Genomic DNA, 26,741 nt, shown 5'->3' on the forward strand with positions numbered 1-26,741 from the left:
GGCTCAGTCCCAGTGGAGAACATTGTAAAATGTCAAGTCCAATAATTCAAGTGTGAGTGTTGAATAAAAGTGAGCTGTGGAAACCACTGCCCTGCACTTTCAGCCAGTTTCTTTTGATATTTATTGACATGGCAGGGGACTGTGATGGAGAAGCTGAGTGTAATGGAAACACGCTGCTCGAGAATGATTGAACTGATGATAAATGAAGTTATCTGGGTCAACAAAATATCGCTATTGTATCAGTGTTTGTGTGACGGAGCAGGCTGCTGGACATCCTGACAAACTAATCAGATATTGGCACCAATTTAGCTTTCCCCAATGCTAGCACTTCTCTCTCTCTGGGCTATATTTTCTCCTCCATTTTCTCCTCCACCTGGTGGGCGTCTTCACCATTGTTCCCCCGGGAGAAGTTTTCCATCCATGATCCACCTCTGCTTTCTCCTTCACTCGGGCCGAAGAAACACTTACCAGCAGCGTAATTGAGCCTCTGAGGACTACTAAAGGAGATCTTCCCTCTCTGTCTTGCTCCCCTCTTTCAGGAGCCTTTAAATCCTCCTTTATGTGCTACAACTGTTTACCTTACATTCTCACACTGTGTCTCAACTGGATTTGTCCATGCAGAAACATTATAGTGCATAGTCAGTTTCAGTTATTGACAATTTGTTGTGGTTTTTTAGGTCGCTGAATGGTTTATAAAAATGCTTCAGAAAAAAACATAAAATAGAAGTAATCCTTGTTTCTTAATATAGAAGTGGTAATATTTTTTTTAAGTTAAGTCACCATCATATCTATCTAAATATTCTCTTCCCTCCTGTTCCGCCCTCACACTCTTTATCAACAAGTCACTGTGCATACTGTGGTTACATTTTTCTCTTTGTTATAAGATTTATTTTGGGGATTTTTATGCCTTTTATTTCGATAGAGACAGAATCTAGGGAGAGCGAGAGTTTTTTTGGAATGACATGCGTGAAAGGAGCCACAGGTTGGATTTGAACCCAGGCTGCCCATCTTGGAGGACTATAGCCTAGCATAGTTAACAATAAAGCACGCTCTGCTTTGGGGAATGGAAACCTGTGATTAACAAGCTGCCATGGCAACTTGTCAACCAGGATGAACTGCAGAACTGTGAACCATGCGGCTTCAAACAATGGCTGATGTAATGATTTATACATGCACCTGTATTAGAATTAGTCTTTAAGGGAAATATGTTGCTTATTTTTTCCTGCATAACACGGTGATCATTATCGTCTTCTTTCTTCAATACAGTGAAGAGGGTCGCCAGAATTTAATTTAACATGATTTTACTTTGATGCTACAATAAATTATTTCCACACAATAGAACATTTGACCAACATTTTGAGGTGTTTCAGATATTTTCAGTTTTGCCTTTTACCGCTTTTTCTTCACATTAAAAGTGATTTGAGAAAAGTCATTAAACTTTGATTATGCACAAATTAATTGAACCATCCAGCCAGGAAGCATCAATATTTCCCGTCTCTACATCCATCAACAGTTTACATAATTCCCGCTGTGATATTAACACTCAGGATCAAAAACTTTGCGGCCAGCAGCCAATCAATCAGGCAAACTACCCTGACGGGAGAGAGAGCGAAGGTGATCATGAGAGATCGGGATTTATGTTGCTGCTGCAGTGCGGTGTCAGTTCTTAGCTCATTATGTCAGGGCTTTTTATGAAATGATAAGCTAGACACTGCACACTGGCTCATTACCGTGTGAGTGTATGTGAGAGAGAGAGAGTGAATGGATGTGAGAGTGAATCATTCTTTCAATCAACTCTGTAGTATCCTGATAAAACTCATACCAGTACATGTTCTTGTTTTTTTTTTTGTCCACAGCACAGTCCTTTCTTTGCGGAGCAGCTGACAGCGTTTCAGGTGTGGTTGACGATGGGTGTAGAAAACAGAAACCCTCCTGAGCAGCTCCCTATAGTCCTACAGGTAAAAAAAAAAAAGACTTACACAAACATCCACACATCTGCCTTATGATTTCCATTTTCAGCTTCAGTTTGCCTCATTAGCACAATTTGGAAATACATTTTGTCTCAAGGGGAAGAAAGTACAAATCAAGCAAAACAAATGTTATCTTATGAAAGTAAATACTGCTCTTTGCCAGAACTGTAAACAGTGAATGTTAAAGAAACTCACCATAATTAAATATTTCATCCTTTCTCATGTGATCAGGTTTGATGTTCATAAGGTACCGACTTATCACTGTAGATATAATTAACAGATAAATCAATAACTAGAGTGAGATGGTGGTTTAAAGGTCATTTCACTTTTTTTTTCATGTATTGTGGCAGCAAAAAGAAATATAAGCTGTGTGTCCTGCACCATTTGTGAATCAAACAGAACAAAAACAGAAAAGGACTGTTTGACTTTCTTTACTCTTTTTCTGCATCATTAAGTCAGTCCAGACAACAGTATCAACACTCACCACCAGTAGTCTCACTTTATTCTCTTCATTGACGGATTGAGCAGAAAGCTCGCTGTTGATAAATGTGCTTAAAGGATGAATGTGTGACATTTTACACATAAATACAGCAGAAATCAAATATATTCTACAGTATGTAAATGTCTCTCTGAGTCATGACTGTCTACAATGAGTGAGAAAATGACTGTGTTGTTGTCTTAGCCGTGTTTAAATCATGTTTACATGGACGCTGTTTAAGTCAAGGACTAGAGGAAAGAAGAATAACACAGCCTACTCACTGTTTATTTGAATGTTATGTCAGCGTTTTAGATCACGCTCATGATAACACAACAATGAAGGACACAGACAAATGCAGCTAGAGCCAAGGACGGCTTGCGCTTAATGGTGCTTAATTTTAGTGCGTCCTCATCCATAACTCCTTCGTGCGAAGTCGAGTGGAGAGGTGTTTGAGGTGTGGTGCTGGAAGACAGCCGAGCCTTTAGCATGGCTGCGTTTGTTGTTTGTTTTGGTTTCATGCTGGTGCTCAAGGGCGACATCTACTGGATCAAAAAGTTGCATGTTCTTCCCTTAATTTCATCCTCTGAGTTGTGAGAGGTTTTCAAAATTAAGGAGTGAGGAGGTATAGAGAGCATGCACATGAAACATCTTCATTTCAGATCTCCACTTCATAAATGAAGGAGTGTTGGAAATCCATTATTTTAGTTTCATTTTTGGGTCATCCTCAGTTTTACAATGTTGGACCTTATATCGTCTCTAATCCTGGTGTAGGCATACAGGTAGCTCACACCAAACTTCCAACACTTATACAGTGCATTGCGTGTCCGCTGCGGTCCGTTACGGCTCCATGCACCCTTTGTCCGTCAACACCCACGGTCTGCGTCTTCCATCTGCAGCACGGAGCAGAAACAGCCGTCAGCTGGAGTGCCAAGATTAAAGAATTCCCGCGGTAATTTTACAGATTAAAAAAATAGAATCTGTAAAATTACAGATAAAATAGATTCATAATAATAGTCTTGCGTATCTGCTACGCATGTGGTGGAAGTTGGCCGTGATCAGATTTCATTTAATCAAGATGGCAGGCTTAATGTAAAAAAAAAAAAAAAAGAAAAACTGCTTATCTTTCCTTATAAAAAAGTAAACAAGTACATCTAGATTGCTCGCAAACACCACCTGCCGGGAGTCCACCATTAGCTTTGAATATTATTATTAGAGCAACACTATCACCCCCTCTTATCTTTATTTACCTCCCTCCCTCTCTTACATATACGAACCCCCCTTCCTCTTCCTCCAGGTTGCTACTTCAGATCTTCCAGCAGAAGTGTAATCAACTGTGCCGCTTCTTAGTTTTTGTTCATGTGAATTGAGCTCTGTATTTGCAGGCCAATTTCCTTTATTACAACCTCTGTAACAAAAAGTGTGTGACAAGAACAATGACTGCTGTGTTCCCTGTAGTACTGTTACATTTATCTGTGATGCTTTAATTGGGGTGAAATCTTGCTAGAAGCTCACAGTGTGCCTCAGCTCAGCTGTTGAGTTACAGCAGCAGGGTGTTTCTCTCCTCCCCTCCTTCTCCCAGCACCACTACCAGCAACATCCCGCGGGGTTGTACAGGCGTGGTGTTATATTATATCACAGCCATAGTAGTGCTGCTGTCCGTGTGAATGGTAATTTCCTGCTGATTCAGCTCACTGAAAGCCGCAGCACGTCCATACAGCAGTTCTGTCGGGAGCTGTTAAAAGCAGGGAAAGGCAGACTGATTGGGGCGGAGCTGAACGGTGTGTGAATGAGTTCATGTATGTGTGTTTGCTTTTGACTTAAAGAGAGAGAGAGAGGAAGTAAAGTAGAAGCAATAGCCTTTAAGATTACGCAACGTTATGCGGCTTCACATCAACAGGGCAAAGTAATCTCAAGGCTACGGCGTTGCTCTCTGATGTAACGGATGGACACATAAACAGGTCTTATACCAGTTTAAACACTCAGTTGCATAAGAATGAAACTAAAATACTGGCCAGTTCTCGCAGTATTTGGGGTTTGATGCCAAAAAAAAACCTGGCTTCATTTGAAAGATGCAAAATGAGACAAGTAATGGGCAATAGAGAGTGCTCCATCAATAATGCTCTTTAGTGAAACGAGCGCAGGGAGGACAACAGAGAGCAGGATGGAGCGATACGGTGCTGTGTTGTCTTGACAACAGCCTTTTCATCCAGGAAGGATTAACAGATTTTTTGCAAAGCCATTACAACATCTCTAGGTTGTGGCGGTCCTACAGTCACACTTAACACGTTTGTGCATCAGGTGTTGGTGAAGTGATAGAGCATGCAGGTGATTCATATGACTGTGTGTCTATCGATCAGAAGTGCTGACTCATTGAAGGAGATTATAGTCAAGGTTTTAGGTGAATAAGGAATGTAGACAAACATGCACACCCGCACACACACACACACACTCACACATCTTTGTATGTTTAAATGTAGCAGCTTTATCCCTGTTATGATAAAATCACAGATGTAAGCCAAATGTGTCATTTGAATCATGTGCATAAAATGTGCTGATGTGTGTGCGGGACATCATGAAGAATCTTGACTGACATCTTTGTCAAGTCAGGATAAAACGATGAATCGTGACCAAGAGAAAGGGATTTTTATTTAAATATTGGATTAGGGGATGTTCAGATTGTATTCTTGCTTGTTGGCTCATTCTTATAAAGCACACACCTACATACACACACAAATGTGCATGTTCCCACGCTCTTCCTTGGAGCAGGAGGTAACCCCGGGCCGGTCTTCCCCCGGCCTCCTTCTGTTAGCATGATCACACTCACAAGCTTTAAGTCACGGAGGACACTAATAATACATTCTGTGTTGGAGGAAGTGTCCGGGGGGGGGGGAGTGGGGTGTGTGCGTGTGTGTGTGTGTGTGTGTGTGTGTGTGTGTGTGTGTGTGTGTGTGTGTGTGTGTGTGTGTGTGTGTGTGTGTGTGTGTGTGTGTGTGTGTGTGTGTGTGTGTGTGTGTGTGTGTGTGTGTGTGTGTGTGTGTGTGTGTGTGTGTGTGTGTGTGTGTGTGTGTGTACGGACTTAGATTCCTCCATATGTTTGTTCCCACTCACACTGTGGGGACAGTCACATGGGGGTGCACCGGTGTCCAGCCCTCACACAGGCTCATTTGCCTCAATGCTACACCTACTTCCCACTACTCGTGCACATACGTTGCATATTTTTTATCACGCACCATATGCCTCCTGTGCATGATTACGCTTTGTTGAATTCCTGTGAAATTGCGTGTGTGTTGAAGGTATCGTCGTAACAATTCTATCTTCTGGCGAGGCCAAAAAAGCCAGAACCAAAAAGGACACACCCAACTGCCCACACACCAATGCATGTGTTCACACATACACTGTGTGTGTGTGTGTGTGTGTGTGTGTGTGTGAGTAAACAAGTGCAACGTGGTGCCGGTGTTTAAGCAATAGTGGTGGGAGGGCCACCTGTTCCATTCCACCTTGCCACCCCTCTCTCTGCCATTTTTCCTGCTGTTCTTCCTCCCCCTCTTCTTTCTTCCTCTCAGCGTGGAGGCGGAAGTCTTACTGACACATTACGATGTCTGCTCTCTTTCAGGTCCTCCTTAGTCAGGTGCATCGGCTTCGCGCTCTAGACCTGCTTGGACGGTTTCTGGATCTGGGTCCTTGGGCCGTCAGTCTGGTACGTTCCTGTTTTGTACACTTCACAATTCTTCATGAACAAAATACATTCTTATAAACACAAACTTTGCCCAGCTGGCTGACAGAATAAAGCAGGGTTATATTTACGTATTTTTGTTGAAATCTCTCCAGAACAGTGAAGTTGAACGGTATCTTGTGTGGCAGAGGGTGCCATATTATTCTAGATGGTCAACAGCCACCACTTTGAAAAATTCCCCCGTGCGTCTCATAGTTAAGCATCTTGTGTTTCTGTTTTTTCAATGAAACAGACTGAAGAGCACGTTTAGGACGTAGCATCTTAGGAGCACAAACACAATTCTTCTACCCTCTTGTTTTTTAAGTGTAGGGTTGGAGATCAGAGGTGCACATTTCCAAATCTGTTCAGTGAATAAAGTAAATAACCTAGAGTCCATACCAGTGAGCAGAGAAAATGCCGTTTTGTAATTTAGGTCTACCAACCCTTTACTGCTGCAAGGCAGTGCCACGAAATGAAAGGACAGGAAGCTCCAAATGTCCTTTAATTTCTTTTTTTTTTTTTTTAATATGCCGAAAAGAAAAAGTTATATTTTTAAAAGCTGATTTATCGGCCTCCTTTTAGAGCAGACAGGACTTTTGAAGAAAAACTTAAAGAAGAATTTTGAGGACATATTTTTAGTCTTAGATGTAAAGATCAGCACTTCCTCATGTGGTAGTGTTTGTTATAGAAAAAAAAGGTTCAAAATTCAAACACAAAGGTACCTTTATCAATGTTGATGTAGTTGTTGATAAATAAAGTTTGGAGTTAGTTCATCTCTAATCCAAAGACACCACGTTATCAGTTTAATTATATCATAAAGTGATCATCATCTATGACTTGCAGAGGTGTGAAAAGTATTGACATTCATTACTCAGGTAGAAGTATAGATACTAGGGTTTAAAAAGACTTAAGTATCAACTCAAGCTTTTTACTCAAGTAAAAGTGTTAAAGTTCTGGTTTCAAAACTACTTAAAGTATAAAAGTAAAAGTAATGTAAGGGGAAAAAATGTCATTAAGGACACAAGCTTAGGCTGAGCCATAGGGGCCTATAGTGCTCTACCCCACCTCCCCAAAAATTTTTTATATGAAATATATAAATGAAATAGGAGTAACAAGGCTATTTTTAAAATATAAGGAGTAGAAAGTACAGATAATTGTGTGAAAATTTAAGAAGTAGAAGTAAAAAGTCGGCTGAAAAATAATTACTCCAGTAAAGTGTAGATACCCAAAATTTCTACTTAAGTAAGGTAACAAAGTATTTGCACTTCTTGACACCTCTGATGACTTGATATTATTGATATACTTTCACATTAACTAATAATCTAATGTTTCTCACTCGTATTGAGCTGAAACAGTGGTCAGTCCTTTTAACTGAAGACAAAGTAGAAACTTCAGCTAGCTCCTGTGCATATAAATTTGACTCCTTTGTCCATGTTTACATTTTCAACCGCACCGTGTGTCCTGGTGGTCCAACTTGTTGAAACACATTTAGGAGCATGGATCTGGATTACAGCTGCAGTGTCAACCTTCTCTGTAAACACCAGTGCTCTGTTTGTGTTTGCAGGCCCTGTCGGTGGGGATCTTCCCCTACGTCCTAAAGCTGCTCCAGAGTTCAGCCAGAGAGCTGCGGCCACTGCTGGTCTTCATCTGGGCGAAAATCCTGGCTGTGGACAGTGTACGTTATGTGAAGCACTCACACACAGAAGAAATCTATTTGAAATGCTTTTTCCCTTGAGACTTCTTATTTCTTAATTTACAGCCTCTTGACATTGTATGAATGCTGTTTGCTGCACAAAATGACTAACAATGGAAGAAAATGAGTGTGAATAAGAAAGGATCTATCAGTCAAATATGTTAGGGTGTATGTGCACAGTTTTCAGGGTCTTTATGACTTTATAGACTTATTTTCACTGATGATTTTGCAAAGACGCGACAGAAGAACAGCCCTGCTCGAGCACAAACTGTGTTCACACTGTCACACACTTTTCTTTCTCTGCATGCGTTCATCAAAGTCAGTGTGTCCTGACGGTGATGTCTGCAGAACCCAGAGAAATACATTTCATCCTTATTCACACATGTTTTATTTTAATATTGTAACATTCTTATTTCTAATTTGTTGCTACATTCAGATAACTAGAGTGTTGTAATACTCGACATCGGTCTTGGTCTCGAGACCACTTTTGAAAGTCTCAGTCTTGTCTCGGAATCGAAAGCATTTTGACTTGGCCTCGGACTGGGTTGACCACCACTGATAGGCTATTTTTCCATGTCATTACTTTGTTTCAAGGAAATCACCCCTTTCTAAAAGAACAATTCACATTAATTAATTCATAATTTGATTTTTATTGCGTGGTGTTTTACGGTCTAAGTGAGTGACACGCCCACTGCACACAAGATGATGATTTTTCTGTGATGTTTATGATCTTGGTCTTAGTCTGTCCCTTGTCCCTTGGCCTTGGCCTTGACTGGGTCTCAATCTCTAAATCTCTTGGTCTTGTCTCGGAACACAGATTTCAACATTTCAATGTTTTTTTTAAACATCATTTTGTTATACAAAGTTAAAAAAAAATTACTACTAACACAATTCTTTCTCTGCAGTCATGCCAGGCTGACCTGGTTAAAGACAACGGACACAAGTACTTCCTGTCGGTGTTGGCTGACAGTTACATGCCAGTGAGTATCAACAAATCCTGTTTGTGCATTTAAGGGCAAAGTGACTATTGGGATTGTGTTAATGGACCATCATTTAAAGATAAATGTTTTCCGCACTGTTTTCTTAAACACTTAAAGGGATACTTCACTCGTTGAAACATGAATCTGTATTGACATTGGGTCATATATGTAGTAGAAATGTGAAATACATTTTGAAGTTGGTGCCTTCTTGGACGAGAAAAGGCAGAAAGTGTCTTTTTGGCTCATGTGGATGAAAGACAACAAATCCCAGAATGCACAGCATCGCAGGCCACTCCCACTAAGGTCCTCTAGTTCAGAATCAGAAACAGAAATACTTGAGCCAAAACACAAGACCGGCCTGTCAGCAGCAGTTGTCTTGCCGCTATATTTATATTTTTTCACCATTATCAGCTTTCTCCATAGAGCCTGTTAGCATAGCTTCCAAGCAATATGGCGGACGTTAAGTTTCGATCATGGCAGTGAGTTCCCACCCACTGATCTGTGATTGGTCTGTAGCTTCAGTGGTCGAAAATATGAGGAACTAGCATTGTAGTTTCACCTCGCTAACCGCAACAGCTTCCAGTGACGCAAAATTATGATTTTTGCGTCACTGGAAGCTCCTTTTCAGACTCAGAAATACAAAGATTTCTCATCTCAGGGGAAAATGAGGGCGGGATGCACGACCATTCAAAAATACTACCAGGTTTCTAATGATACAAAGATTAATGCAAATGGTTTGAAGTATCTCTTTAAATGAAAGATTTCAAGGGCTAGTATGAAAGTTACTGTGTTGACCTTAAGTACAAGTCCAGCCGGACTGACCGACTGGGTTGATGTTCTTTGTGCAACAGAAAAGGCCTGTGTGTTCAATAATCAGATGTAATACCATTAACATGTCCCATTTAAACTGGAGAGGGGCTTTAACATGATATTTCAGAGTTTCTTTTATGTTGTTACAGGCTGAGCATCGGACCATGGCTGTCTTCATATTAGCTGTTATTGTCAACAGCTACACCACAGGACAGGTATGTAGTCTGTACTGCTGTCCGTCTGTTTGCTTGCTACTAGCCCAAAGGAAGAATGTTCTCTGTAACTCCTTCACCTTCTTCATCAGAAGAACCTCAGCGAGTTGCTTTGGGGCCAGCCAGCCGTCACTGTGAGAGACGACTCTCTCGCCCACGGTGTATTTCCGGGAGATATTGGTTATGTGACAGTTTTGTCACCAACAGTCACCTTTATAATCTCTGTCTCCATCCCAGCCACCTCCATGCTGACACTTTATCACAACAAGTGTCACTTTGGCCCCCGGTGTTCAAGCCCAAAAGCCTTTTGTGTCTGACGCTGATCAAACGTCCGAGGGTGCGATGATGTAGCTTGTCATCTCACCGACCAAAACACAAAGAAATATTCCACCATCACTCCCCCTGGCGTCTCTCTCGGGCTCTCCACAGTTATATTTCTGTCTGCTTGTAACTCTCTTTTTGATTCATTATTTTCCTCTTCCCTTCCTTACTGTACTTCCCACTAAACATTATATAAACGTGACAAATCAGAAAAGCCGTATGTGCTCTCAAGCTCCGAAGGAGCCATTCTTCTTCCATACCGAGGTTCCTTAATGCTCCTACCTCTCTCCCAGTCTGTAAATAATAGATTATCCACCAACATTACAGAGAGTCTCTGTGCGCGCTCCACATCTCCATTATTTATCCTCCTTACCTTCAACAACAGCACTCATTACTGCTATATCGCTGTTGCGAGCGTGTCACCGAGCACGGGCGTCTTAATATTCCTGCTCTCAGGCTTCAGCTGGGGGACTCAATCAGAGCTGAGGGAACGACGCACCAGCAGTCTGAGGGGTTTTATGAAAGTAGAAGGAGGAGGGGTTGAGGAGAGATGGGCGAACAATATGACACTGTTGATAAAAGATGTGTTGTTAAAACGTCTCAATCTGTAGCAGACTAAAGGATTTTCAGCACACGTAAAGGTATATTTGAAGTGGTTTATGTGGGAATTAGTCGTTGTGTTGAAGGGATTTTTGTTCACATGGAAATCTGAGTACTGAGCATTGACACGCATTGACACGACTGTTGTGTTGTTGGAGTGACAGATTTACCCTAAATTATGAATCGCCTTTTCTACCCCAACTGTAGAGCAAAGAAGAACACATGTCTCATCTTCAGATTTTATAGCATATGTCTTGTTGAAACACAGGGTGGTTTCACACTGGGGACCCTGGCCCAGTCGAGTACGCTTGACCCCAAAATTCTGGTTCATTTCATCAGTGTGAACACAAACGTACCGCTATACTTTGTGAACGTTTTATGAAAGTGTTTTATATTGACGGGGACTTTCAATTATAAACATCAGATGAAAAAAAAAGAACAAGCTGCCACCAAATTTAATATAAAGAGTAATCTTAATGATTCTCCTTAACGCACATTGATGTAGACTTTTTATGTGACATGAAACCATGGTTACAAGATGTTCCAATAGGGTTAAAGGGGATTTTATTACATCTGATCACTAGACCTTCTCTTAGGGCTATTCATTCAAACGGATGTCGATCAGATATGTAGAAGGAGAACAGAGAGATCAGCGAGAAAAGCCTAAAGACTGAAAAAAGTCTTTCAGTGTCTCAGAGAGCTGCTAACCTTAAATTGTGAATCACAGTTTTTGCAGAATGTTCTTCCGTTTATTCACAGTTGATTAACACTGAACAGAAGAGTGGTGAGGTAAAAGTGATAGCAATGGACAAAATATCCGTTTTAATAAAAAAGGAAATCAGAGCAGCACAGTGGTACGTTGTCGCTAAACTGATGTTCAAATCAAGTTCATTGTGACCCAATGCAGCGTGTGAGCCAGTGAACAGGTGATTTTTACTCTCGCCTGTACTTGTTGTAATGCTCAAGACAATCTTTTATTTAGTTAATGTCCTTAGCTGTAATTCAGCTTTATTTCTCTTGTGTTACTTCATGAAAAGAAGAAAACGTGTTAAGAAGAAGAGAGTGTTCAATCAATCAATGAAAATTTTTTTTTTTTTAACTGTATTTATTTTGCCACCAGTCTTTCCATCGTATTTCAGACTGGCTCAAACCTTGATGGAACAATTACCGTTAGCTCACAAAGAAAGACTGTTAGAGGGCTGAAGGGTTCATCATCTTGTAGTCCGTTGCACAGTGTGAGGTTACAGGTTAGTGCTGATGAACTGACTAATAAGCTACAAGTCTGCACTCAGCCTGGAGCCTCTCTGCTGCACAGGATGGTTAACACTGATGTATACTGTACATTTCTTCAATGAATGAAAAAGACAAACAATGGTTTATCAGATGTAAGTTCAGCGTGCACTTTTGATTGGTTGAAGGAGCTGGACTTAGTGAAGATTATATCTTACATAAATCGCCTCTCCTCTTCACTACTTTAGACCTTCTCAAAGTCTTGATACATTTCTTGAACGTACACTTTTGTAGATAATCCCCCTGTTAAAATCTGAAAGTGCAAAGTGCACATCTGAACATCTGCCTCTCTCTACCCCTCCTCTCACCGTCCAGGAGGCCTGTCTGCAGGGCAATCTAATAGCCAACTGCCTGGAGCAGCTGTCGGACCCTCACCCCCTGCTCCGCCAGTGGGTGGCCATTTGCCTCGGCCGAATCTGGCAGAACTTTGACCCGGCGCGCTGGTGTGGAGTTCGGGACAGTGCCCACGAAAAGCTCTACACCCTGCTGTCAGATCCCATTCCTGAGGTGAGAGGTTAATATTAGAGTACTACTATGTTTGAAAAAGTAACCAGAAACATACTTATGTTTCTGGTTACTTTTTCAATCCTGCAATACACAAATGTGAGTCCAAGAAGCCCTGATTTCATTTATTTAAGGATTTATTCATCACTAGTTGGTTAAGATCAGTCACTGTCTCGAGCACTTTTTCATCACACAATTACACACACAGTTTTTTTTGTGTAAGACTTAAAACATGTTTTCCAGCTCTAGCTGTGTTTTTGTCACAACGATCTCTCCTGTGAAAAATCCATTGCTTCTCTTATTTGCAGAAACAGAAAATCTTAAAAACGAGCAGACACAAACATCACTTGATAAATGTTTGCATTGTAGTTTTCTGAACTGGTTCCAGGAACAAGCTTTATCCTGTATAAAATAATTAAAACTATGTTTTGTAAGTGCGCTTACATCTCATCACACTGAAGCAATGAAAAAAAATGTCCCATTTTAGGGAGAGATATAAAGAACTAGAGATGACACTTTTTTTATACAGGATGAATCGACTGCTTTACAATAAATACTGTAAGAATCACTTGTATTTATTTGGAGATGGATGTAGACAGATGTTCCTGCTCTAAGTACACACACATCTGATGTTTTCAAAGCTTAACTCATCCACTCGTTATAATGTCTTTAATTAAAATCCTTGATTAAGGTTTTCAGCAACATTTTGTTAAAGCTGCACATTCCTCCAAGTGTTTAGTTTGCTCTTTTTGTTAAGATGATTCTGTTGGCTCTCAGACATCTTATGTCTCAAAGTTCACTATTTTCTATCACTTGATCAATATCAACACTTCAACCATGGAAGAAAAACGTTTATCCTCTTGTGTTTCTGCATGTTCCTAAAAGATCTAAAAGAGACAGTTTAGTGAAAGAAAATGCTCACAAACACACACATGCTCAAACACACTTGGAGGAAACAGACAGAGGCATTGAAACAATTTCTCACTAGCTATGTTTCAACACGATCGTCTGTATTTGACTCTGTCTTGTTTGGACCAGAGGGACTGTGAGACAGAGTGTTACCCTGAAGTTCACCCAGACACTCGATGCCCTCACTCTCAAATATATGCATCCATTCACACACAAACACAACAGGAACATCTGCTTTCATGATTAACTCCCCCTTCTCCTGGACGCTCAGCTGCTCTGGCTGTGGGGTTGAAACGGAGGTCTACAGACACATCTGGCAGTGCCCACACACATATACATATACACACAATACATATACAGACACAAGATCACAGTTACGCTTTTTTACTTCATGTTTGTGCATTTATTTCACTTAAAGGCTTTTTATGTGATTTTTCACACTTAAATATAATATAAATCAAGTCTATCCTCTGAAAATAACTCTGTGAGTCATGACTGTCTACAATGGGTGTAACACCCGAGTCCCACTGTCTGTGATGTTTTCAGAGTTTTCAGAGTCCTATCTTCACTTTGTTTACATCGCCGGGACGGCCGGCTGACTCCTCATCTCACGTATAAAAGTTGTTTAATTGAGGGACTAGAGAAAAGAAGAATAACATACTGTACTCACTGCTTAACTGTGTTTCTAGATCACGCTCATTTCAGGTAAATTTACATGCAGTGTGAAGATACCAGCATAATAAAGATCGCTAGCATTAGCATGCTAACACAACAATGCAGCGCGAGTTGTTTTGGTTTCATGCTGGTGCTTAAGGGCGACATCTTCTTTTGTTACAGTGTTTATTGATTGGTGTAGCCATCTTTGATTGTGTCAGGTATAAGAACAGATGCCCAAAAGAATCCATTGGATATGGATTTTGGCTGTGTTTGTGAATATCTATACAGTACCAAAAAAAAGCATGAACAATTGCCTCAAAAAATGCCAAAGATTGAAATCAACACATCTGAGTAGAGGGTAAATAAAGGTCTATTCTATGAGACTGCAGTAAATACTTTCAGTACGTACAGAAAGTTTCATGAATAATGAAGACGGCAGATTAAAAATACATTCCAGTGTTACAGTCTTGTGTTTCAGTTTGCTTTCAAGTCACAGTGCAATCACAATATGTTCCTGAAATGTTTCAACTGATCATGTCAATTAGAGAGAAGCAAACCCCATCAGAGCAGCATCTGTTTGCTGCAGCATCACTTAAGCTGCATCACAAGATTAAACAGTAGCTGTGATCATTTATCCTGTTCTCTGCTAAATGTGAAGTCTCCCTCTCCACCACAAGCTATTTACAAATGTTCAGTCTTGTTCTGTGTTTTGGTTCGGTTTCTGAACTAATCCCTCATGGAAAATGTGCTTTGTGCTACGGCGACTTTAGATAAACATGGAACAGAGCATGCAGAGAGAGTGTCGTCACAGATCATCTCCAGTGCATTCCGTTGAGACACATTTAACCAGTTTAACATTAAACTGGTTTAATTAATGCCACAACTTTCATCCACTGGTCTCTCAAAACATGTCAGCATTTTTGTGTCTGACAAGCAAATATCTGAGTTTCAGAGCAGAAGGTCAAACTCTAAATGACAGACATGTGCTCGTCTATAATGGACAAAAAGCTGTTAACGTTGTCTTTTTTAAGAAGTGTTGTGTTTTTTGTGGCTGCAGGTGAGGTGTGCAGCTGTTTTTGCTCTGGGGACGTTTGTGGGGAACTCCGCTGAGAGGACGGACCACTCCACCACCATCGACCATAACGTGGCCATGATGCTGGCCCAGCTCATCAACGACGGCAGTCCTGTAGTCCGCAAGGTCAACACAACAACACACACCCGTGCAGGCTTATCATATACATATGTTAGTAAGGCCACTAAATAAAGTGCTAGATTGAATAGACACAGCCATGGTTTGAGGTTGAGCTTGTGACATTCTGGTCCAACCAAGATCATTTAACGAGTGGAATGACTCACTTACTGGGAAGTGGAAGATTTTGTATCTTTATTAAACATCGTTAAAATGATGGCGGTTGTAAGGAGAGGTTGCAGAGCTGCAGGCCAAGAGTTTATTAGCTAATTTTCATCTGTTGGCCCTGGCCAGATTTTATAAAAGGCTCCCTAAAAAAAAACAAATTCAAAGCTACAAAAATAGAAATATCATGACAGTGATTAAGCAGACAGGTGAGCAGCCACAGGAGAAAATACATAAACCATGCTGGATACACATAAAGCAGCATTTGGTTAATATAAAAAATGTATATCATGCAGGACAGACATGGAGCAGCATTGAGCAGACATAACAATGTACCAAAAAAAAAAACTAAAGTAAATGTAACGTGCACACAACAAGACAACATGTAACACTATATACAATAAACACAAGGCCACAGAGAAAACATTGAGTGAGCTATACCTGAAGCTCACCTCAAACAACTAATGCATGCAGGCCACATTCATTAAGCTTAGCATGTACCCCAAAGCAAGAAGTCACTGCACCTTGCCATTTTCTGTAACAGTTGGGCTTGATTCTAGTCCTTATTCTAAGCTCATCACCTCCCTGCTTAATACTCAACACACACACACGTCACCGGGTATCAATCCATCTCCTCATCTCTCTCTTGGCAAAAAGTCGCACAAGCATACAGTATATCCAAATGTCCATCATCATTACTTCAGGATTTCATTAAAGAAATAGCTTAAGGAGTGTGAATATTACAACATGTGTTTTTAGCTTTATCTTCACAATGTTGGAAAGCACCTTTTTACTGATTCTCACTGTTCTACCTGGAGAACTCTTACTTGAACCTTTGTGTGTGTTTCACAGGAGCTGGTTGTTGCACTGAGTCACTTGGTTGTCCAGTATGAGAGCAACTTCTGTACAGTTGCCCTTCAGTTTATAGAGGAAGAAAAGAACTACTCAGTGCCGTCACCAGCCAACACTGCAGGTACTGTAGACACACACACACACACACACACACACACACACACACACACACACACACACACACACACACACACACACACACACACACACACACACACACACACACACACACACACACACACACACATGCAGAGCTAAAATTTTGTTTCACAATACAAGCATTCCCATGTGTTTGTATATTTGGCATTCAGCTTTAGTGAGTTCATCTTAAAGAGACAGATGTTTGTCTGACTGGAGATGAATGAAGGAGAATCCCAGTCCTGAATTAGTCAAACAAGCTGTTTAAAATATTGATGTCTGTCAAGAATGTTCTTCATTTAAGTTTATCTTTGACATATTTTTTTAAATGTATTTACTTCAGTTATTCCACTTCAGGTTGAGGATTCATGTAACATTAACAACCGTGTTCCTACTGGGTTTTCAATTCCTCCATAGACTGATGTTTCACCTCATCAGGGAATTCATACAGGCTCTTCTCTCTGTAATCGATGAGAAAGCACTTACAGCTATATTAGTATTTTTTTTAAATAAAATTACTTTTATAAGCGAGTATGGAGAAAGACACATAGATGAATCTCAAGGATATTATGAACTGGATTTCGCTACAAGCTCATTTCCATCTGCAGTCCCCGGGGCAGGTACACAAGAACAATAAAACACAGTATTTCTCTTTATTTGTTTTGTGCTCTTTATCTATATTTGTGTTTCACAGAAGAATAAATCTATGCATGTTTTATTTCAGATTGGGATCTTATTTCTTTCACAGACACAAAGTGGGTTTTGGCCTTGGTAGGGGATAACGTGCTGCGGTTTCTACTTAGTCAGCTCCAGTCATGCCTGCTGATAGCCGGGCCTCCAAGTCATGTTAGAGGGGCTCTGTTATGACGAGAGGATCACTTTGTTTAGTCAACAGCCATGTTTGTATGACAAAGCCTTAAAATGCATGTCAACAAACAAACAAACAAACCCAATCTCTTCATCCGTGTGTGATGAAACATGCCCAACACAATAATGTCATACTGTGTTTGTTTTTGTCAGGTGTTGGCTGTGGCTCACCTGCTGTTATAAGAGAGATCTCTTGCAGTGTTTTTTGAGTTATTGCTTCTCTGCATTAACACCAGATATGCAACTGTTGCAGAAACATTCTTTATTGCTTTGCTCATTAATATTTAAAAAGCTGCAGTAAAAAGCAAGAATATCCAGCAGTAAGAACACTAGGGCAGAAGGTCTTTGCTATTCAGATGATCCACTGTCTGTTCCAGCTGTGTGAGTGTAAAGCTGTAGCTTTTCAAAACATTGCAGGCGGGCACATTGCACTGAGTTTGAAGTTTCAACTTGTCTGGTCTCAAATCTTCTTTTGTCTTAAAACCTCCAATCATTAGAAGATCATTAATTATCATGGGACGGTTGATTATCCAGCCTCTGACCTGATGTATGTCCTCGTGTGTTTTTATGTCCAGAGCCCGGCAACCTGACGCCAGTGAGGGACAGCCCGGCCATCCCACGCCTGCGATCGGTCAACTCCTACACCAACATCCGAGCTGCCACCACTGCCCGCCTGAACAAGAGCCTGCAGAACCTCAACCTCAATGAAGAGGGTAAGAGAGAGAGAGAGAGAGAGGGAGTGAAATAGACGGAGCAATAAAACAAAGACAGATGAGGTAAAGAGAAGATGAGTAAACAAGATGAGGTCAGACGTTTAGATAAACATTTGGATTAGGATTCAATGAAGACAAAGATTTACGTCAACTGAATGAAAAAAAAATGTATCCAAGAAAGCATGTAAGCACATCTTATAGAATTTTCCTCCTCTTCATCTGTAACAGCTCACATTTCCCTCAGTCAGCATTTATATGACGCTTCACGACAAGGAGTGAAACTGTGACCAGTTTGTTAAGAACGGACAACAATGAAGTGTTCTGATGTTTATTCTAATCCAGCTCTCACACACACAAGTGACTGGAAAATGCTTGTCATAGTGGTAATTGATGCTGTTCATTTGGGTGGTGTAACAATAATTGTGAAGTTTTAGCCTTTCAAAAGGATTCTCTCTCTTCACTGGTGAACTTTTGGGCCCTTCAGCACTATCCCTTCAGTATGCAGTTTTATTCAATATTAAAAAAAAAAAACACTTCCAGCTGTGAAGGGCTCTCCATTTTTGGAGCACTAGTGCCCATCGAAAGGACTTTAAGTAGATAAACTTGTCATCTTGAATTAAATTAAGGTTCTTTTTTTTCAATTTGTTCTTGAGACTTTGAAAACCCCCTTTTTTTTAAATTGACTAATTGCCCCGAAGAGATTTCTCTCACCAGCCATATGGCTTTAAACCTAAGGTTTGTTGTTGTTGGCGTATTTGTCTTTTATGCCGTAGTTTCTCAAAAATGCTTGGAGAGAAAATCTTAACATTTGAACATATTGTGATGTATCACTCAAGGATGTCCTGATTAGAGTTTGGTGTTCAAGGATGACAGTGATCTCTTATTAAATGTTTTTTGGCTTTAACTCATAATAATGACATGATTGTTATGACGGGTTAAAAAAAAAAGGAGATGTGACCATAGTAACCTCAATTGTCCACTTCAGTGTGACATCATTATGTCCCACAAGCTCTGGCCCAAAAATGTTAACACAATGCGTCTGTGAGACTTGGAGGGCAGAAAACAAACTCCAAGTTCAGTTCAGCTGAATTCACAGAAGTCTGATGGATGTGTAGTCCTCACTTTGTCTGCCTGAAAACCATTGGTGGCTGGGAGCTGTCCGTGGTGCTGATCTGCTTAGAGTGTACAGTGTACTTCCCCTCTTTTTACTTTTCCTACATTTACTTCATTTTCTGTGAATAATCATTGTAGAAGAATTTAGCAGTGGGTTTGAATATTTGTCTGAGTGCCAAGTCATCTGAGGGTTGTTCTTTTTGGACAGTTCAGGGAGTCGATAGAAAGGTTGTTAAGGGCCTTGAATAGGCATCAGGTAAAGGCATTGAATTTATCAGTTACACTGCTTTTATATCGATGTAGCTGTGGGGAAGAGCTTTAAAAACCTACAACCAAACGGGATGCATCATTTGGTGTGTTTGCATGTTTGATGATGTAACTACTTCTAAATTTGAGATGGCCTACTCATTCCATGTGGATAATGTCCATGATTTTCTTGAGATGACTATCTGCACTTTTAAAAGTTCAAGGTTTGAAAAGACGTGAGGTTTCACTGTGACTTTAAAGAATAGTGCTTCTAAAAATAGAAGCATGATAATGATGGATATCCTTAAAAGGCCATTTCAGCTTTAATGCCCCCCGGTCATGTCACCCAAACATCCGCAGCTATGTGAACTCATGACCTGCTGTCACTTCTGAGCTTTTTGCCTCCTGTTTGCTGTGGTTCAAACAGCTAAAGCTAACTGCCTGCCCTCTGTCTATCTCTGCCAGACGGAGTAACACATAAGCCCTGAGTGGACCTAAATCAATGGCACTTGGTGAAGCCTGTAACCCACTGCTGACACCCACTTCTAATTCATATTCTCAGTTCTTATTCCAATATGGAGCGGTGTTTATCATCAATAGGCACAGAGCTATTTTCATTCTCTACCAATCTCCATTTCCACATTTCAGCCTGCAGTCGGTTCACAAGATGCATGGCTCTTTGGTTTGTATGAGGCAGAGTAATGTTTGGTGATCAGGAGAGTTACTGCAAAGGATGACTGAGCCTGGCATCTGGAATTAAGTCACAAGAAAGTTCCAGTATTGTGTGGACTTCTGGGCCTCTGTCACAGTTACTCATATTACAGCTGAGGAAGTTGATTTGATTATTTTGTCCTTTTACAACAACGTTAATAATTTTATCTTTTACAAAACACATTTAAAGCAGCAAACCTGCTTGTCTCTACAAAGAAAAGCTCCTTCTTGTTTAAGATTTAAGAGTGTTGTGAATTTTTTGTGGATGATTGAATTTAGTGCCTTCGTGTGTACATGTCTGTCTTCATCAAGGTGGACCACCAGCCTTCTCTCCTGGTAACCTGAGCACCAGCAGCAGCGCCAGCAGCACCCTGGGGAGTCCAGATAACGACGAGTACATCCTCTCTTTCGAGACCATTGACAAAATGAGACGGGTTTCCTCCTATTCATCCCTCAACTCCCTCATAGGTAACAGCTTGTCCGTCATCCTTCGGCTCTATCAGGCCTGCATGTGTGTTTCATTTCAAAACACTCTCTTCATTGTTGTTCATTCATCCTTTTCCATCAGTTCTGCACAAAAAGGTACATGAAAAAGTAGTGGTGACTGCCATCCGCCTGTGACAGTTCTTTTATGTCTTTTGTGCTGCTGGGGCTTAGAGAAAACATCAGTAATGATGTCATTGTCAGGTTTTGTGTTATCTCAGCTAATGCTTGGAGATGACACATTTTTTATGCAAAGCCAATGATGCAAAACTTGGTGCAGGATGTTGGTGGGCATTAACCAGGCAGTGAGGTTCTGCAAAGAGATACTGAGTTGTATTCTGGGAAGCGTAGGATACTTTTTCTTTTCTTTTCTAAAAGACCCAATCTAAAGTTTAAAAATCAGAGCATCTCAATGGGGTAGGTGTTTAATTTTTTTTTTTGCATTTCTTCTCCCATCAGAGAGTTATCAACTCTGAAATCCATTCCAACTTTAAATAGTTTATTTAAGATTCTCATGAACAAAGTTGAGGCATTTCAAGCCACACAAATATAAGAAATGGTTTACACTGGTCAAGTGGTTAGTGTGCACACCCCGTGTATGGAGGCTTTAGTCCAGGTGGTTGACCCGGGTTAGAATCTGACCTGTGGCTCCTTTCCCACATGTCATTCCCCTCGCTCTCTCTCTCTCTCTCTCTCTCTCTCTTTACCAGATTTCTGACTCTGTCCACTGTCCTGTCTCTAAATGGAGGCATAAAAAGCCCCCAAAATAAAGCCTTTAAAAAAATTAATGGTTTTCACTTCCTGTTTCCTTAGTGGGCATGGTTTGTATGTGCAGGTCCCTTTAAAAGTCTGTCAGTCTGTTTTGAGCTAACGTCAGCCTCACTGATGGTTCAGCTTGAACAGAGAAATGAGAGAGATGTTAAAAAAGCTGATTTAATGGCACATTGTTGGAAATATTTATTGCTTGTAAATAATTCATTCAATTATTACTTTGTCTATCACTATCCATTAGAGTGAATAGACTCAGGATGTGCTGCTTGTCTCCTACATGGGCAGAACAATGCAGAAACCATTGTAACATTTTTTACAGGATGTGAGCGTCAGTGCATAATCTCTTTCAGAATTGTTTCTGGTTTTGCCTCCAAATGGCAGATCAACAAAGACAGCAATGTTAATCAAGCCAACAGAGGCTGTATTGTTTTATTTTTTAATTTAAATTTAAAAAAAAAAAATCGTTTTTTTTATTACAACATTCAGATTACTGGATCCCAAAGTGTTGACAGTGACCTACTGATTGGCTTAAATGTTTTGCAGGTTTGCTGTTGGAAATAAGTGATAACAAATAAACAAAACATGTTTCAATGTTTCAATTTACACTTCATTTTATAATCTTGCCTTCTTGCTCTAAATTGTGATCCATGTATTTGGCCGGAATACTTTTTTCCACTTACCAGTAATTGCACTAACCCTACATTTTTACATCAAATTATTTTGTTTATGAAAATAGACAGTTCAGAGTTCTGTGATTAAATATTTTTAAGGCGGGGCTGTATATTATTAAATATTTTATCGGGTTTTGGTATTCTTCAGTTCTGGAAAGGCTGCTATAAAAATTAACTTTGCATACAGTTTTTCCATGGTGAGCATTATGCCACATGTGCATCCAAAGACTGGTAGCAGCATCAATGATGAGGATGTACTCTGCTGAGTCAGTGGCTGTGACACTGTTGCATGTTTTAACACAGAGAATCTGCCATCCCATGGCAGAAATCTCCCAGGACTAAGCATGAGAGGAATAAATGTGAAAAAATCAATGACCAGGAGAATGCACACTAGGAAGACGAAGCTCAGGCCCTCCCTCACCGGGGCAGAACCCTGCAAACAAAAGAAGTGACAGATGGGAAGGCTTCCAGTCTAAGATTAGAACAAGTGTAAAGAAAGCTTTTGCAGATGTGTAAAAGACAGCAGAGGATGGGGTGACTGCATGAGTCACCTGAGACCATTAAAGTGCTTTTCCTGGTAAACGCTGAGCTCAAACCTGCTCACTTACCCCTCTTCTCATGTGATTGGCAGGCTCCACCATGCGTCCTGACATCTGGTTTGTGTGCAGGCAGGAAAACCATTTACTCACTCCCACCCCATTGGGACAAGAGGAAAGAAAAAACCCGGAAATATTCTCCCTCTCTTTCGCTCTCTATCTCACTATCTCACTCTGCCTTTGTGCCTTACTGTTGCATTTTAAGTTGCACACCCTTTTGTAATCTCCCAGCTGCCCCGGCGTGTTCCAGTGTGTGATTTTTTGCAAGGCTCAATGGAAAATGAGTCAAAATGGAAAATCGAATGGAAAAGTAAATTGAGCTCTGGAGAACAGTGAATTGAACTTGGCAGGAAAGTAGGTTCAGGTACTTTAATGCAATTTCCTTTCAGCATGTTTTCTTTGATTTGCTCTTTAAATGAATGCCACCTTATTTTAGGTGAACGAGAGACATTCACGCTCAGCTCAGCTTCACATCAGCCCTTTGAGAAAACAGACCAATTTCTTCTGCTCTTGGATTAAACTCAAACACAAGCTGCTGTCTAGACACCAAAAATAATTAGTATCTTTATTTAGTGGCACTCGTACACATGCACACTTTTTTAAAAAGATAAATGCCCAATTTTGTGTTTCACTCAAAACCTTGTTGACGGATTCTTAAAACAATATGTGCACCGTAGATTACTTCTGCTGGCAGCTGCGAAACAAACTGGAGGCTTTAACAAAATCCTGCAGCAAATGTTCCTGATCAAAGTACAACCTGTGTTTGCCACTGATTGGCTAAAGTTTTTATTCTCAGTGTCTGAAATATCACCTAAGACATCCCTTTAAAGATAGACCTTTTTGTTAAGGAATAATATGACTTTTTTTTTTTTTTTTTTACCAGAAACTGGCTTTAAAAAGAAATATATAAGGACAATTCAGATGACAAAAAACAATGTGCTCCTAAAACACCAGTCTATATCTGTCAGACATTTGTAACGACTAATAACTGACCTATTACAAAAAGAAGCACTTCAGACAGACGTGCTGTGTACAGTTAAATTTGTCCAAAAGGAATCATGTTGCAGTCATTACAGCCTGCTTCATGAGCGATCTACTGGAGGTTACGTTAACCCCCAAAAGTTTAAAACAGCAGTGAAAGTACAGGAATTCACTTCATTTCAGCCAGCTGGGCATGGCTACCAAGCAAAAGCAGCTCTGTGAAATAAGTATTTGATGAAAAATGCAACGTAATAGCACCCTGACACAGCGCTTGCCCTCATTACCCTTTTATCCCACAAATTTAGCACTCCATGTTGAGTTGAACCTTTTTTAAGCTGATTGTTGGCCCCTAACGCTGGCTTTTGGTCGCCGTGGAAACAGGTTAAAAGACAGCATGCTTGTTTGTAACTCCCAGCTTGCAGCAACTGCATGGATAAACAAGCAGGTCGGTCTAGTTCATCGGATGTTGGGAGCAAAATTCAGGAGCATGAAGAAAAGGCAGAAATATAAACTACAGTACACGTTGTCAATTTCAATATTATGTAGGCATGAAACATCTTGTTGTCACTTATATTTGGTTGTCTAACTCAGCTGAGACTTCACTTCTCTTTGCTCACTCATTTGCTTGTATCTTTTTCTTAGTTTGAAGTTGTTCTTATAAAATCCTTTGGGCTTAGTTTTGTCATCTGGCCTGGAAATGCATGAACTCGTTCCTCTTTTTCTTTTTACAACAGCATTTTTTTTTTACCTCTACAAAGAATAAAAAGTTCAGCGATACAGTGAAGGCTTCTAATACTGAAGGCCTTAGTTATTATAAGGTAGCGGTGAAGTTGAACCATAGAAGCTAAACACTGCAGCTGCCAGGGACCAGTCTACATGATAACTTAGCTTGGTGGGAGTCAGGCTAGGGTTGCAGTTCTGATTTATTGATTCACATTTTATGTATTAATTCTTTTTTTTTCACTCCATCAAAAATCAGTCGATTTATCTTGTGAAAATCATGAATGTCTGCCATCAGTGATGTGAGAGTTTGTGAGTCAGAGAGGAGGTAGATGAGAGGCAACATTTTAAAACCCTCTGGATAAAAGGAATATGTAAATGCAGTGGGGGGGAGAAGTGTGCCTAACATTTGCTGAAACTGCGTTGACATATTTTGTCACATCAAGGCCTTCCATTCACTTCTACCTGTGTCAGTGCCTTTAAGGCGCTGTACCATTCACCGAGCATCACAGATATGATTTGGAGCTGCTTACGCTGCGTACATCTCCCCGTGAAACACATTTTAAAAACCCCTCACAGAGAAGTTTCTTCTCTGCTTTCAAATGTTCTGATGCATTTTTTATGACTTAAACATTTACAGCTCCCCAAAAAACCTGCTCCATTGGTATTAAAAGTTTTTTATGTCGTCTGCCAGAAATGTGGATGAAGCCATAAAAACTGTGAAGCAGAGGTTCATTTAGCCAATAATTAACATCTCTACTACTGGACATCCGTTTTGATATGCAGAAGTCAAGTGTTGCGTCGGGACGAGTCGCTGCGGCAGTCAGTGAGTCATGTCGCCCTCTCTCATGTGGACTTTGTAGAGGGTGTGCAGCCTGTCATTTGTGTGACTGAAATGTAGTTCTGCGGTTAAACAGGAGAGGAACCATATTTCACATTTATCAACTGGCTGTTTACTGCAGCAGGTAGCGCACTGGCTAGCCACTGCTAATCATATCCTGCCCCTCCGGCAACTCCATAATCACCTCCTCTACTCCCTCCCTCACTCGCTGCTCCTCTCTCACTCTTGCCCTCTATATTTCTTTACCCCTTTTCCTCCTCATTTCCCTTTTCCGTCTCTATTTACCTTTCTGACTCATCTCTTCCATATTTTACAGCACACAGGCTTCTCAAATAGCTCATTTGTCCCAGTCCCTTTTTTCTTTGCTCCATCTTTACGCCCTCTGGCTTCTCTGTGCCTCACCTTTTCCAGATTCCTCCTTGTTCTGTGTCTCATCCTTCCTTCCCCCTCCCTTGTTGTAGCTCTCTATCCTCCTCTCCTTTCTTGGAATCATCCCTCATTGCTTTCTTGTCTTTGAAGCAAGGAACCATTGAACCATCTTGGCACTCTCTGGAGAGAAATCTCAGCTTTATAGAAGAGGGTCAAGGGTTCAGTCATTCCCACCTCTCCACAGATTCATTAGGGATTTGCCGCTCCAGGTCTTTGTCTGTGTGCCTCATGGGGGCAGTAGAGAGATGGAATTATGAAAAAGGAAAGGAATAAGAGAGGTCATTCTCAAAGGTCAAGTTTACAAGACCTTCTGCATGGTGGTGTGAGATCTGATGAGGAGAAGAAAGAAGTATAGGGACCAGCAAAGTGGGAACTATATCTCAATACACGACAGCTGGAGGCAACTGCTTAGGTTCCTCTTGGCTGAACCTGAGGGAGGAGTGAAAGACATCTGATTGAAGCTGAGATACTGGCCTTAGCTGCAGCTCTGCTAAAACGTTCTCGGACGATAGCTAAACGACTTTCTAAATTTAGTATCTGACAGAGCCGGGACATATAGAGGAGGACAAAGCAGAAAATTGTGGAGACAAAGTGTTAAAGCAAGTTATCCTCTGAAAATAACTCTGTGAGTCATGACTGTCTACAATGGGTGTAACACCCGAGTCCCACTGTCTGTGATGTTTTCAGAGTTTTCAGAGTCCTATCTTCACTTTGTTTACATCGCCGGGACGGCCAGCTGGCTCCTCCCCTCGTGTATAAAAGTTGTTTAATTGAGGGACTAGAGAAAAGAAGAATAACATACTGTACTCACTGCTTAACTGTGTTTCTAGATCACGCTCATTTCAGGTAAATTTACATGCAGTGTGAAGATACCAGCAGAATAAAGATCGCTAGCATTAGCATGCTAACACAACAATGCAGCGCAAGTTGTTTTGGTTTCATGCTGGTGCTCAAGGGCGACATCTGCTGGATCAAAAAATCACATATAAAGACTTTAAAGTCAAGAGCATAACCAAGAGCGAAATAAAGAAGGTTTGCTTTCACCAAGAGAATCATAACTGAATGTTTGAGGTCGCAAAACAAACTGATGGCAGGTAGCAGCTCTCCTGAAATCAGAGG

General features: G+C 40.7%; 1 protein-coding gene across 4 annotated transcripts in view; it reads left to right on the plus strand.

Annotated features, from left to right (window-relative positions):
- rptor (regulatory associated protein of MTOR, complex 1) overlaps nt 1-26,741 on the plus strand; it is a 174,649-nt gene that overhangs the window by 107,451 nt on the left and 40,457 nt on the right. For all 4 annotated transcript variants that reach the window (XM_065962894.1, XM_065962856.1, XM_065962827.1 and 1 more), the window contains exons 12-21: nt 1,857-1,958; nt 6,062-6,145; nt 7,725-7,835; nt 8,759-8,833; nt 9,793-9,858; nt 12,382-12,573; nt 15,194-15,334; nt 16,343-16,463; nt 17,923-18,060; nt 20,443-20,598. In XM_065962894.1, the coding sequence (XP_065818966.1) occupies nt 1,857-1,958; nt 6,062-6,145; nt 7,725-7,835; nt 8,759-8,833; nt 9,793-9,858; nt 12,382-12,573; nt 15,194-15,334; nt 16,343-16,463; nt 17,923-18,060; nt 20,443-20,598 (1,186 nt within the window). The remainder of the gene's footprint in view (nt 1-1,856; nt 1,959-6,061; nt 6,146-7,724; nt 7,836-8,758; nt 8,834-9,792; nt 9,859-12,381; nt 12,574-15,193; nt 15,335-16,342; nt 16,464-17,922; nt 18,061-20,442; nt 20,599-26,741) is intronic.

The sequence above is a fragment of the Labrus bergylta genome, chromosome 1, assembly GCF_963930695.1.
Source record: "Labrus bergylta chromosome 1, fLabBer1.1, whole genome shotgun sequence".
Classification (NCBI taxonomy): domain Eukaryota; kingdom Metazoa; phylum Chordata; class Actinopteri; order Labriformes; family Labridae; genus Labrus; species Labrus bergylta.